General features: G+C 50.4%; 1 protein-coding gene across 1 annotated transcript in view; it reads left to right on the forward strand.

Moving 5' to 3' along the window:
• The first annotated feature begins 285 nt into the window (after positions 1-285).
• LOC138356938 (uncharacterized) overlaps positions 286-12,354 on the forward strand; it is a 31,893-nt gene continuing 19,824 nt past the window's right edge. Inside the window, exon 1 of the mRNA XM_069313471.1 lies at positions 286-545. Within this exon, the coding sequence (XP_069169572.1) occupies positions 286-545 (260 nt within the window). The remainder of the gene's footprint in view (positions 546-12,354) is intronic.

A 12,354-nucleotide genomic window follows, 5' to 3' on the forward strand; every position in this document is an offset into this window, starting at 1 on the left:
CATAAAGTGTGTTTGGGAAAATGCCAAATTGACAGTGGACACCAGGTACAAGTCTACATGGCATGTGTGGTGAGTCCAATTCTCTACGACTCGAAATCCTGGACCCTGCGCTCTTGCCAGGAGAGAAGGCTCAATACCTTTCACATGCGTAACCTGAGACGCATCCTTGATATCATGTGGAAAGACCACGTCACCAACAACACAGTACTCGAGAGAACAGGAGTCCCTTCAACGTTCACTCTCCTGAAGCAGAGATGCATGCGATGGCTGGGACATATCACACGCATGGAAGATGGCCGCATACCAAAGGACCTCTTGTATGGAGAACTGGCATCAGGAAGGAGACCGACCGGAAGACCTCGGCTGCATTTCAAAGATGCCTGTAAACGCGACCTCAAGCAGATGAACATCGACATCAACACATGGGAGGCAGCAGCTGTGGACATATCTGCCTGGAGATGCAAAGTGCAGAAGAGACTCCAGCAGTTCGAGGATGAACTAAAGAGGGAGGCAGAGGATAATAGACTTCAGAGGTCTCGACCACTGTCAGACGCACCCGCTTCGGCGTTTATCTGCGCTCGCTGCAGTCGGGACTGTCATTCTCGGGTTGGCTTTCACAGCCACAGCAGGCGCTGCATCCAACTAAACTACAACAACTAGACACCCAGGGCACAACTCCATAACCCCACGGGATTGACAGATGCCTACTACTTCTACAGTAACACTACAGCAACTGAAGGTAAAGGAATTATCAAGGGAAAGCGCCAAGCCATTAATACTATATAGCACTGGGAAGGAGTCAGGATAACGATTTGGGATTGGACGGGGGAAGGAATGATGCTCAACCACTTGGACGGACGGGGATTGAACGCCGACATGTATGAAGCGAGACCGTCGCTCTACCGTCCAGCCCAAGTGTTTGGACCTAGTGTAACTGAGTGAATATATGTGTTCATTAGAGCACTGGAATATTCACGCTGTGGTCGCAAGCATCAAATTTACGATGTATTAACTGTGAGGACATTACTGTCTCCGCGAAGGGAACATTGAACACTTTTCTCTTCGCGAAGGGAACAGTGAACACTTTTCTCTTCGCGAAGGGAACAGTGAACACTTCTCTCTCCGCGAAGGGAACATTTTTCCTCAAAACGGAATAAAAACTGTAGATCATTCAGGAGGAGAAAGGAGGAGTGTTAATCCAGGGAGCTGCCAGTGTGCTCGTGTGTCATAATTAGGCTTTTTCATCCCGTGTCCTTCCCGTTAAGATCACTGTCACTCCCGCCCGGAGTGTGTGTGTGGCTTAGTGAGATCTGTCGGGCCCCGCAGGCCTGGCTCCAGCACCCTGGTCCTCATGGGACCTCTGGCACATGACGCGAGCCATGGCTTAGTGTGTCTGGGACCTCTGGTACATGACACAAGTCCTGCCTTAGTGTGCCTGGGACTTCTGGCACATGACACAAGCCCTGCCTTAGTGTGTCTGGGACCTCTGGCACATGACACAAGCCATGGCTTAGTGTGTCTGGGACCTCTGGCACATGACACAAGCCATGGCTTAGTGTGTCTGGGACCTCTGGCACATGACACAAGCCATGGCTTAGTGTGCCTGGGTCCTCTGGCACATGACGCAAGCCATGGCTTAGTGTGCCTGGGTCCTCTGGCACTTGGCACAAGCCATGGCTTAGTGTGTCTGGGACCTCTGGCACATGACACAAGCCATGGCTTAGTGTGCCTGGGTCCTCTGGCACATGACGCAAGCCATGGCTTAGTGTGTCTGGGACCTCTGGCACTTGGCACAAGCCATGGCTTAGTGTGCCTGGGACCTCTGGCACATGGCACAAGCCATGGCTTAGTGTGCCTGGGACCTCTGGCACATGACACAAGCCATGGCTTAGTGTGCCTGGGACCTCTGGCACATGGCACAAGCCATGGCTTAGTGTGCCTGGGACCTCTGGCACATGACACAAGCCATGGCTTAGTGTGTCTGGGACCTCTGGCACATGACACAAGCCATGGCTTAGTGTGTCTGGGACCTCTGGCACTTGGCACAAGCCATGGCTTAGTGTGCCTGGGACCTCTGGCACATGGCACAAGCCATGGCTTAGTGTGCCTGGGACTTCTGGCACATGACACAAGCCATGGCTTAGTGTGCCTGGGACCTCTGGCACATGGCACAAGCCATGGCTTAGTGTGCCTGGGACCTCTGGCACATGACACAAGCCATGGCTTAGTGTGTCTGGGACCTCTGGCACATGACGCAAGCCATGGCTTAGTGTGTCTGGGACCTCTGGCACATGACACAAGCCATGGCTTAGTGTCTACATATAAACAATCACAATTATTCACTGTGTCGGGGGACAGGCAGCCTGGTTATATATACAGTACATGTTAGGCTTATATCCCCTCTCCCCAGGGTCAAACTACTGACCCTCCCCAGGACACAACCCCTCAACAATCTGACTAACTGTTGGGTACCTATTTACTGCTGGGTGGACAGGAGCATTAGGTGATAGGAAACGCAATTCTGGCCTGAGGGTGTAGTAGGGGCCGGGGTGTAGAGTGACAGGGGTGAAGGTGTACAGAGACAAGCACCTACAGTGGTGGTCCAACACCTGCTAGAGTGACGGGGGTGAAGGTGTACAGAGACAAGCACCTACAGTGGTGGTCCAACACCTGCTAGAGTGACGGGGGTGAAGGTGTACAGAGACAAGCACCTACAGTGGGGGTCCAACACCTGCTAGAGTGACGGGGGTGAGGGTGTACAGAGACAAGCACCTACAGTGGTGGTCCAACACCTGCTAGAGTGACGGGGGTGAAGGTGTACAGAGACAAGCACCTACAGTGGTGGTCCAACACCTGCTAGAGTGACGGGGGTGAAGGTGTACAGAGACAAGCACCTACAGTGGTGGTCCAACACCTGCTAGAGTGACGGGGTTGAAGGTGTACAGAGACAAGCACCTACAGTGGTGGTCCAACACCTGCTAGAGTGACGGGGGTGAAGGTGTACAGAGACAAGCACCTACAGTGGTGGTCCAACACCTGCTAGAGTGACGGGGGTGAAGGTGTACAGAGACAAGCACCTACAGTGGTGGTCCAACACCTGCTAGAGTGACGGGGGTGAAGGTGTACAGAGACAAGCACCTACAGTGGTGGTCCACCACCTGCTAGAGTGACGGGGGTGAAGGTGTACAGAGACAAGCACCTACAGTGGTGGTCCAACACCTGCTAGAGTGACGGGGGTGAAGGTGTACAGAGACAAGCACCTACAGTGGTGGTCCAACACCTGCTAGAGTGACGGGGGTGAAGGTGTACAGAGACAAGCACCTACAGTGGGGGTCCAACACCTGCTAGAGTGACGGGGGTGAAGGTGTACAGAGACAAGCACCTACAGTGGGGGTCCAACACCTGCTAGAGTGACGGGGGTGAGGGTGTACAGAGACAAGCACCTACAGTGGGGGTCCAACACCAGCTTATCAATGGTCACTCTCTGACCCAACACCATTACTATTGTGAAGCTCCATTTTCTCTTCTGCAGTCTATGGTCTTCCTCCAACACTTGTGCCACTTGTGTACTGTGTGTGTGTGTGTGTGTGTGTGTGTGTGTGTGTGTTTATTCACCTAGTTGTACTCACCTAGTTGTGCTTGCGGGGGTTGAGCTTTGGCTCTTTGGTCCCGCCTCTCAACTGTCAATCAACTGGTGTACAGATTCCTGAGCCTACTGGGCTCTATCATGCTTGTTTGTGTACCACCCGTGTTAAACAGTTTATCTTTATGTACTTGTCAATTCCTCTAAGAATTTAATACGCAATAATCATATCTCCCGAAACTCTTCTGTTCACCAGTGACGTAAGATATAATTGCTGTAGCCATTCCTCGTAGCTCATATATCTCAGCTCCAGGACTAGTCTGCTGGTATACCTTGACCCTATGTCATTAACTAGATACTGAAGTTTCTGAAGGCTGCTTTTATTGTGGCTAACATAGCATGTAACTGATGAGATCTTTCTGATGTTCAGGTTTGAACATTTATGATGTTCAAGTTTGAACAAGCTGTCAGTGATGAAATGTTTCTGATGTTCAAGGAGTCAAGTTTGATGTGATATCAACCCCTCAGATCTGTTATCTCTTAATGCGCATATATGTGTACTCACCTAGTTGTGCTTGCGGGGGTTGAGCTCTGGCTCTGTGGTCCCGAGGAAGGCGCTGGGCGTGCGTGTATTTACTGTTATTTTTTTTACTTGTGGCTGCAGATTCGAGGTGTTAGCTCTTGTACCTCGACTTCTTAAATTTCAGCTCGTGTACCGTCTCTCATGAGCTTTTAATGCAAGGTGAACAGCATCATCAGGTGTAACGAAACTCTTCCAAACGTCTCGCCGTGTCTGGGAGAGAAACAGGAGTCCAGTAATATGTGTGTAGTCTACGATAGTCACTTTACCAAGCCATCCTCCACGATAGCCACTTTACCAAGCCATCCACCACGATAGCCACTTTACCAAGCCATCCTCCACGATAGCCACTTTACCAGGCCATCGACCACGATAGCCACTTTACCAAGCCATCCTCCACGATAGCCACTTTACCAAGCCATCCTCCACGATAGCCACTTTACCAAGCCATCCAACACGATAGCCACTTTACCAAGGCATCCACCACGATAGCCACTTTACCAAGCCATCCTCCACGATAGCCACTTTACCAAGCCATCCTCCACGATAGCCACTTTACCAAGCCATCCTCCACGATAGCCACTTTACCAAGCCATCCTCCACGATAGCCACTTTACCAAGCCATCCTCCACGATAGCCACTTTACCAAGCCATCCTCCACGATAGCCACTTTACCAAGCCATCCTCCACGATAGCCACTTTACCAAGGCATCCTCCACGATAGCCACTTTACCAAGCCATCCTCCACGATAGCCACTTTACCAAGGCATCCTCCACGATAGCCACTTTACCAAGCCATCCACCACGATAGCCACTTTACCAAGCCATCCTCCACGATAGCCACTTTACCAAGCCATCCTCCACGATAGCCACTTTACCAAGCCATCCTCCACGATAGCCACTTTACCAAGCCATCCTCCACGATAGCCACTTTACCAAGCCATCCTCCACGATAGCCACTTTACCAAGCCATCCTCCACGATAGCCACTTTACCAAGCCATCCTCCACGACAGCCACTTTACCAAATGCCGAAGGCGCCTTCTGCAGTTCTCATATCTAATTTATACCCATTGTTTCGTGTTCTGTCTTGTGTTTGTCACAAGTTTGTTCACCTCATCCAAAACTTTGTACCATATCACCTCACCCAATATGAGTAAAAGTTCGATGAATCTGTGTGTAAATTAAGTCTTTGAAAATGTAATAAGCATTACAAAATGCGTTCAGTCGTCAGACAATTAAAAAATTAATTTTGGAGAATTGATATTTTTATTATCACCGACAGTGAAGAAAAACATAAGAAATAGAGAAAATTCGTGTTACAATTATTAATCTTACCTTTTCGGTCATATTCAACAATATATGTTTACAAGAAAGACTTCTACCAAAATATACTAATATATATATATAATATGTCGTACCTAGTAGCCAGAACTCACTTTTTGGCCTACTATTCAAGGCCCGATTTGCCTAATAAGCCAAGTTTTCCTGAATTAATATATTTTTTCTAATTTTTTCCTTATGAAATGATAAAGCTACCCATTTCATTATGTATGAGGTCAATTTTTTTTTATTGGAGTTAAAATTAACGTAGATATATGACCGAACCTAACCAACCCTACCTAACCTAACCTAACCTAACCTATCTTTATAGGTTAGGTTTGGTTAGGTAGCCGAAAAAGTTAGGTTAGGTTAGGCAGGTTAGGTAGTCGAAAAACAATTAATTCATGAAAACTTGGCTAATTAGGCAAATCGGGCCTTGCATAGTAGGCTGAGAAGTGCGTTCTGGCTACTAGGTACGACATATATATATATATATATATATATATATATATATATATATATATATATATATATATATATATATATATAAAATGTATTTCGAAAGTAGACTTGACATTTCTAAAAGGAAAATGCGTTTCCATTGAAAAATAATTAATACAATATATTTCTGAAAATAGTTTGGAGGTCTTTCTAACATTTATTCCAGTTGAAACGATTCAATTTATTTTTTAACTTGCATGCAAAAAGTGGCAAAACAACTTTCAACAGTTACACACCGTGACTCAGTATTTCAGAGGACGAATTTGTGTTGGTGTGTACAACATGTTGCAAGCAACACGGCACTGACAGCGGGTTGCTGCTGTCTGCTGGTTGTTAAGAATACTGGAGACGTTCACTGGTATTTGAAGTAGTTAAATACGATTGGAGGTAAATGTTGTTAATAGTTCTTGTGGTGTGTTGGTGGTTATTACAGGGGGCTGGTGGTTATTACAGGGGGGCTGGTGGTTATTACAGGGGGGCTGGTGGTTATTACAGGGGGCTGGTGGTTATTACAGGGGGGCTGGTGGTTATTACAGGGGACTGGTGGTTATTACAGGGGGCTGGTGGTTATTACAGGGGGCTGGTGGTTATTACAGGGGACTGGTGGTTATTACAGGGGACTGGTGGTTATTACAGGGGGGCTGGTGGTTATTACAGGGGGCTGGTGGTTATTACAGGGGGGCTGGTGGTTATTACAGGGAGGCTGGTGGTTATTACAGGGGGCTGGTGGTTATTACAGGGGGCTGGTGGTTATTACAGGAGGGCTTGTGGTTATTACAGGGGACTGGTGGTTATTACAGGGGACTGGTGGTTATTACAGGGGACTGGTGGTTATTACAGGGGGGCTGGTGGTTATTACAGGGGACTGGTGGTTATTACAGGGGGCTGGTGGTTATTACAGGGGGCTGGTGGTTATTACAGGGGACTGGTAGTTATTACAGGGGGGCTGGTGGTTATTACAGGAGGGCTGGTGGTTATTACAGGGGACTGGTGGTTATTACAGGGGACTGGTGGTTATTACAGGGGACTGGTGGTTATTACTGGGGGGCTGGTGGTTATTACAGGGGGCTGGTGGTTATTACAGGGGGGCTGGTGGTTATTACAGGGGGGATGGTGGTTATTACAGGGGGCTGGTGGTTATTACAGGGGGCTGGTGGTTATTACAGGGGGCTGGTGGTTATTACAGGGGGCTGGTGGTTATTACAGGGGGCTGGTGGTTATTACAGGGGGCTGGTGGTTATAACAGGAGGCTGGTGGTTATTACAGGGTGGCTGGTGGTTATTACAGGGAGCTGGTGGTTATTACAGGGGGCTGGTGGTTATTACAGGGGGCTGGTGGTTATTACAGGGGGGCTGGTGGTTATTACAGGGGGGATGGTGGTTATTACAGGGGGCTGGTGGTTATTACAGGGGGCTGGTGGTTATTACAGGGGGCTGGTGGTTATTACAGGGGGCTGGTGGTTATTACAGGGGGCTGGTGGTTATTACAGGGGGCTGGTGGTTATTACAGGGGGCCGGTGGTTATTACAGGGGGCTGGTGGTTATTACAGGGGGCTGGTGGTTATTACAGGGGGCTGGTGGTTATAACAGGAGGCTGGTGGTTATTACAGGGTGGCTGGTGGTTATTACAGGGAGCTGGTGGTTATTACAGGGGGCTGGTGGTTATTACAGGGGGCTGGTGGTTATTACAGGGGGGCTGGTGGTTATTACAGGGGGGATGGTGGTTATTACAGGGGGCTGGTGGTTATTACAGGGAGCTGGTGGTTATAACAGGGGGCTGGTGGTAATTACAGGGGGCTGGTGGTAATTACAGGGGGGCTGGTGGTTATTACTGGGGGGCTGGTGTGTATTACAGGGGGCTGGTGGTTATTACAGGGGGCTGGTGGTTATTACAGGGGGCTGGTGGTTATTACAGGGGGCTGGTGGTTATTACAGGAGGCTGGTGGTTATTACAGGAGGCTGGTGGTTATTACAGGGTGGCTGGTGGTTATTACAGGGAGCTGGTGGTTATTACAGGGGGCTGGTGGTTATTACAGGGGGCTGGTGGTTATTACAGGGGGCTGGTGGTTATTACAGGGGGCTGGCGGTTATTACAGGGGGCTGGTGGTTATTACAGGGGGCCGGTGGTTATTACAGGGGGCTGGTGGTTATTACAGGGGGCTGGTGGTTATTACAGGGAGCTGGTGGTTATTACAGGGAGCTGGTGGTTATTACAGGGGGCTGGAGGTTATTACAGGGGGGCTGGTGGTTATTACGGGGGGCTGGTGGTTATTACGGGGGGCTGGTGGTTATTACGGGGGGCTGGTGGTTATTACAGGGGGCTGGTGGTTATTACAGGGGGCTGGTGGTTATTACTGGGGAGCTGGTGGTTATTACTGGGGGGCTGGTGGTTATTACAGGGGGCTGGTGGTTATTACAGGGGGCTGGTGGTTATTACAGGGGGCTGGTGGTTATTACTGGGGGGCTGGTGGTTATTACTGGGGGCTGGTGGTTATTACAGGGGGCTGGTGGTTATTACAGGGGCCTGGTGGTTATTACAGGGGGCTGGTGGTTATTACAGGGGGCTGGTGGTTATTACAGGGGGCTGGTGGTTATAACAGGAGGCTGGTGGTTATTACAGGGTGGCTGGTGGTTATTACAGGGAGCTGGTGGTTATTACAGGGGGCTGGTGGTTATTACAGGGGGCTGGTGGTTATTACAGGGGGCTGGTGGTTATTACAGGGGGCTGGTGGTTATTACAGGGGGCCGGTGGTTATTACAGGGGGCCGGTGGTTATTACAGGGGGCTGGTGGTTATTACAGGGAGCTGGTGGTTATTACAGGGGGCTGGTGGTTATTACAGGGGGCTGGTGGTTATTACAGGGAGCTGGTGGTTATAACAGGGGGCTGGTGGTAATTACAGGGGGCTGGTGGTAATTACAGGGGGGCTGGTGGTTATTACTGGGGGGCTGGTGTGTATTACAGGGGGCTGGTGGTTATTACAGGGGGCTGGTGGTTATTACAGGGGGCTGGTGGTTATTACAGGGGGCTGGTGGTTATTACAGGAGGCTGGTGGTTATTACAGGAGGCTGGTGGTTATTACAGGGTGGCTGGTGGTTATTACAGGGAGCTGGTGGTTATTACAGGGGGCTGGTGGTTATTACAGGGGGCTGGTGGTTATTACAGGGGGCTGGTGGTTATTACAGGGGGCTGGCGGTTATTACAGGGGGCTGGTGGTTATTACAGGGGGCCGGTGGTTATTACAGGGGGCTGGTGGTTATTACAGGGGGCTGGTGGTTATTACAGGGAGCTGGTGGTTATTACAGGGAGCTGGTGGTTATTACAGGGGGCTGGAGGTTATTACAGGGGGGCTGGTGGTTATTACGGGGGGCTGGTGGTTATTACGGGGGGCTGGTGGTTATTACAGGGGGCTGGTGGTTATTACAGGGGGCTGGTGGTTATTACAGGGGGCTGGTGGTTATTACTGGGGAGCTGGTGGTTATTACTGGGGGGCTGGTGGTTATTACAGGGGGCTGGTGGTTATTACAGGGGGCTGGTGGTTATTACAGGGGGCTGGTGGTTATTACTGGGGGGCTGGTGGTTATTACAGGGGGCTGGTGGTTATTACAGGGGGCTGGCGGTTATTACAGGGGGCTGGTGGTTATTACAGGGGGCCGGTGGTTATTACAGGGGGCTGGTGGTTATTACAGGGGGCTGGTGGTTATTACAGGGAGCTGGTGGTTATTACAGGGAGCTGGTGGTTATTACAGGGGGCTGGAGGTTATTACAGGGGGGCTGGTGGTTATTACGGGGGGCTGGTGGTTATTACAGGGGGCTGGTGGTTATTACAGGGGGCTGGTGGTTATTACAGGGGGCTGGTGGTTATTACAGGGGGCTGGTGGTTATTACTGGGGAGCTGGTGGTTATTACTGGGGGGCTGGTGGTTATTACAGGGGGCTGGTGGTTATTACAGGGGGCTGGTGGTTATTACAGGGGGCTGGTGGTTATTACTGGGGGGCTGGTGGTTATTACTGGGGGCTGGTGGTTATTACAGGGGGCTGGTGGTTATTACAGGGGCCTGGTGGTTATTACAGGGGGCTGGTGGTTATTACAGGGGGCTGGTGGTTATTACAGGGGGCTGGTGGTTATTACAGGGGGGCTGGTGGTTATTACAGGGGGCTGGTGGTTATTACAGGGGGCTGGTGGTTATGACAGGGGGCTGGTGGTTATTACAGGGGGCTGGTGGTTATTACAGGGGACTGGTGGTTATTACAGGGGGGCTGGTGCTTATTACAGGGGGGCTGGTGCTTATTACAGGGGGGCTGGTGGTTATTACAGGGGGCTGGTGGTTATTACAGGGGGCTGGTGGTTATTACAGGGGGCTGGTGGTTATTACAGGGGGGCTGGTGGTTATTACAGGGGGGCTGGTGCTTATTACAGGGGGGCTGGTGGTTATTACAGGGGGGCTGGTGGTTATTACAGGGGGGCTGGGTTAAGACACGTCACATGTTCACGTCCCACAAGACTACCACAGCCCAAGAAATATTCATAGACTTTATAAATGGGTTTTATGGATATTTCAAACTCGAGCAGCTTTTAGTCGCACTATTTTTCCAAGTTATGATGAATCTGGATTTTCTATTAGAGTTATTACTCAGTTCGTTGGCTGTTTTCATTGTGGTAATTATTGTTTGTTTGTCAGGGGTCAATTACAGAACAGTATTGGTGGTGGTGCAGTGTGTAACAGTGTGAGAAAGTGCTCCTCGATCACCTCCCAGAGTTGTCCTGCCTCCATGTTAGGTGTTTGGAATGCCTAATCTATTCCTGTAAGGTTAAAGTTGCTAACGATGCATTACTGTATCTTAATGTATTATCTCTTGCAAAGTTGGTGTACTGTCCGAGTCATTTGAACTGAGGTCTTGGTATTATTGTACGAGTTTCTGTTGTCCGTCATTTCTCTCTCACCTTACTGATTCTCTACGAGTTTCTGATTTGATGTCTTCTCTAACAAGACGCCCGAGATCATATTCCATATAGACAGGAGCTCCACTTCCTTTTCTGTCTGTTCTGTCAACATGGAAGACCTTACTTCCCATACTAGTAGGTATGGGAACTTGCTACTTCCAACTAGTAGGTCTTGGGTCAAGGGTCATCCATGCTTCAGTGAGTGCTATTGTGTCTATTTTCTTGCACACCAGTTTTACGAGGTCACACACATCCTATAAATCACTCCTTAATAAGTATAACGAATATGCAGATATATTTTCTGTACTGTAAAATTAAGTAAATTCATATTAATGCACAATTGTTATTATTTGTTACAACATATATTTTCCCCTCTCTCTCTCTCTCTCTCTCTCTCTCTCTCTCTCTCTCTCTCTCTCTCTCTCTCTCTCTCTCTCTCTCTCTCTCTCTCTATCTCTCTATCTCTCTCTCTCTCTCTCTCTCTCTCTCTCTCTCTCTCTCTCTATATATATATATATATATATTTATATTCATAATATTCCCTATATTATTGAGCTATACAACTATAGGCATGTTTCAAGTGTTGGAGGTGAGTGTACAAGAGTGTGTAAACTCCAGCACCAGATGAGGTAAACCCCATCCTCCCCGTACCTGGTGTTGGAGTCCCAGTTGTCCCTAAATGGTGTTGACTTATGGACGTTACTATTCCTTGGTTTAGAGACCAATGGCTGTGGTGATGCTCTCACCACCACCGCCTCTCACCCTCGGCACCACCACCACCACCGCCTCTCACCCTCGACACCACCACCACCACCGCCTCTCACCCTCGGCACCACCACCACCACCGCCTCTCACCCTCGACACCACCACCACCACCGCCTCTCACCCTCGGCAACACCACCACCGCCTCTCGCCCTCGGCACCACCACCACCGCCTCTCGCCCTCGGCACCACCACCACCGCCTCTCACCCTCGGCAACACCACCACCACCGCCTCTCACCCTCGGCAACACCACCACCACCGCCTCTCACCCTCGGCACCACCACCACCGCCACCGCCTCTCACCCTCGGCAACACCACCACCACCGCCTCTCACCCTCGGCACCACCACCACCACCGCCTCTCACCCTCGGCACCACCACCACCACCGCCTCTCACCCTCGGCAACACCACCACCACCGCCTCTCACCCTCGGCAACACCACCACCACCGCCTCTCACCCTCGGCAACACCACCACCACCGCCTCTCACCCTCGGCAACACCACCACCACCGCCTCTCACCCCTCGCACCGCCTCTCACCCTCGGCAACACACACCACCACCGCCTCTCACCCTCGGCAACGCCTCTCACCCTCGGCAACACCACCACCACCGCCTCTCACCCTCGGCAACACCACCACACCGCCTCTCACCCTCGGCAACACC

The sequence above is a fragment of the Procambarus clarkii genome, chromosome 75, assembly GCF_040958095.1.
Source record: "Procambarus clarkii isolate CNS0578487 chromosome 75, FALCON_Pclarkii_2.0, whole genome shotgun sequence".
In the NCBI taxonomy this organism is placed as follows: domain Eukaryota; kingdom Metazoa; phylum Arthropoda; class Malacostraca; order Decapoda; family Cambaridae; genus Procambarus; species Procambarus clarkii.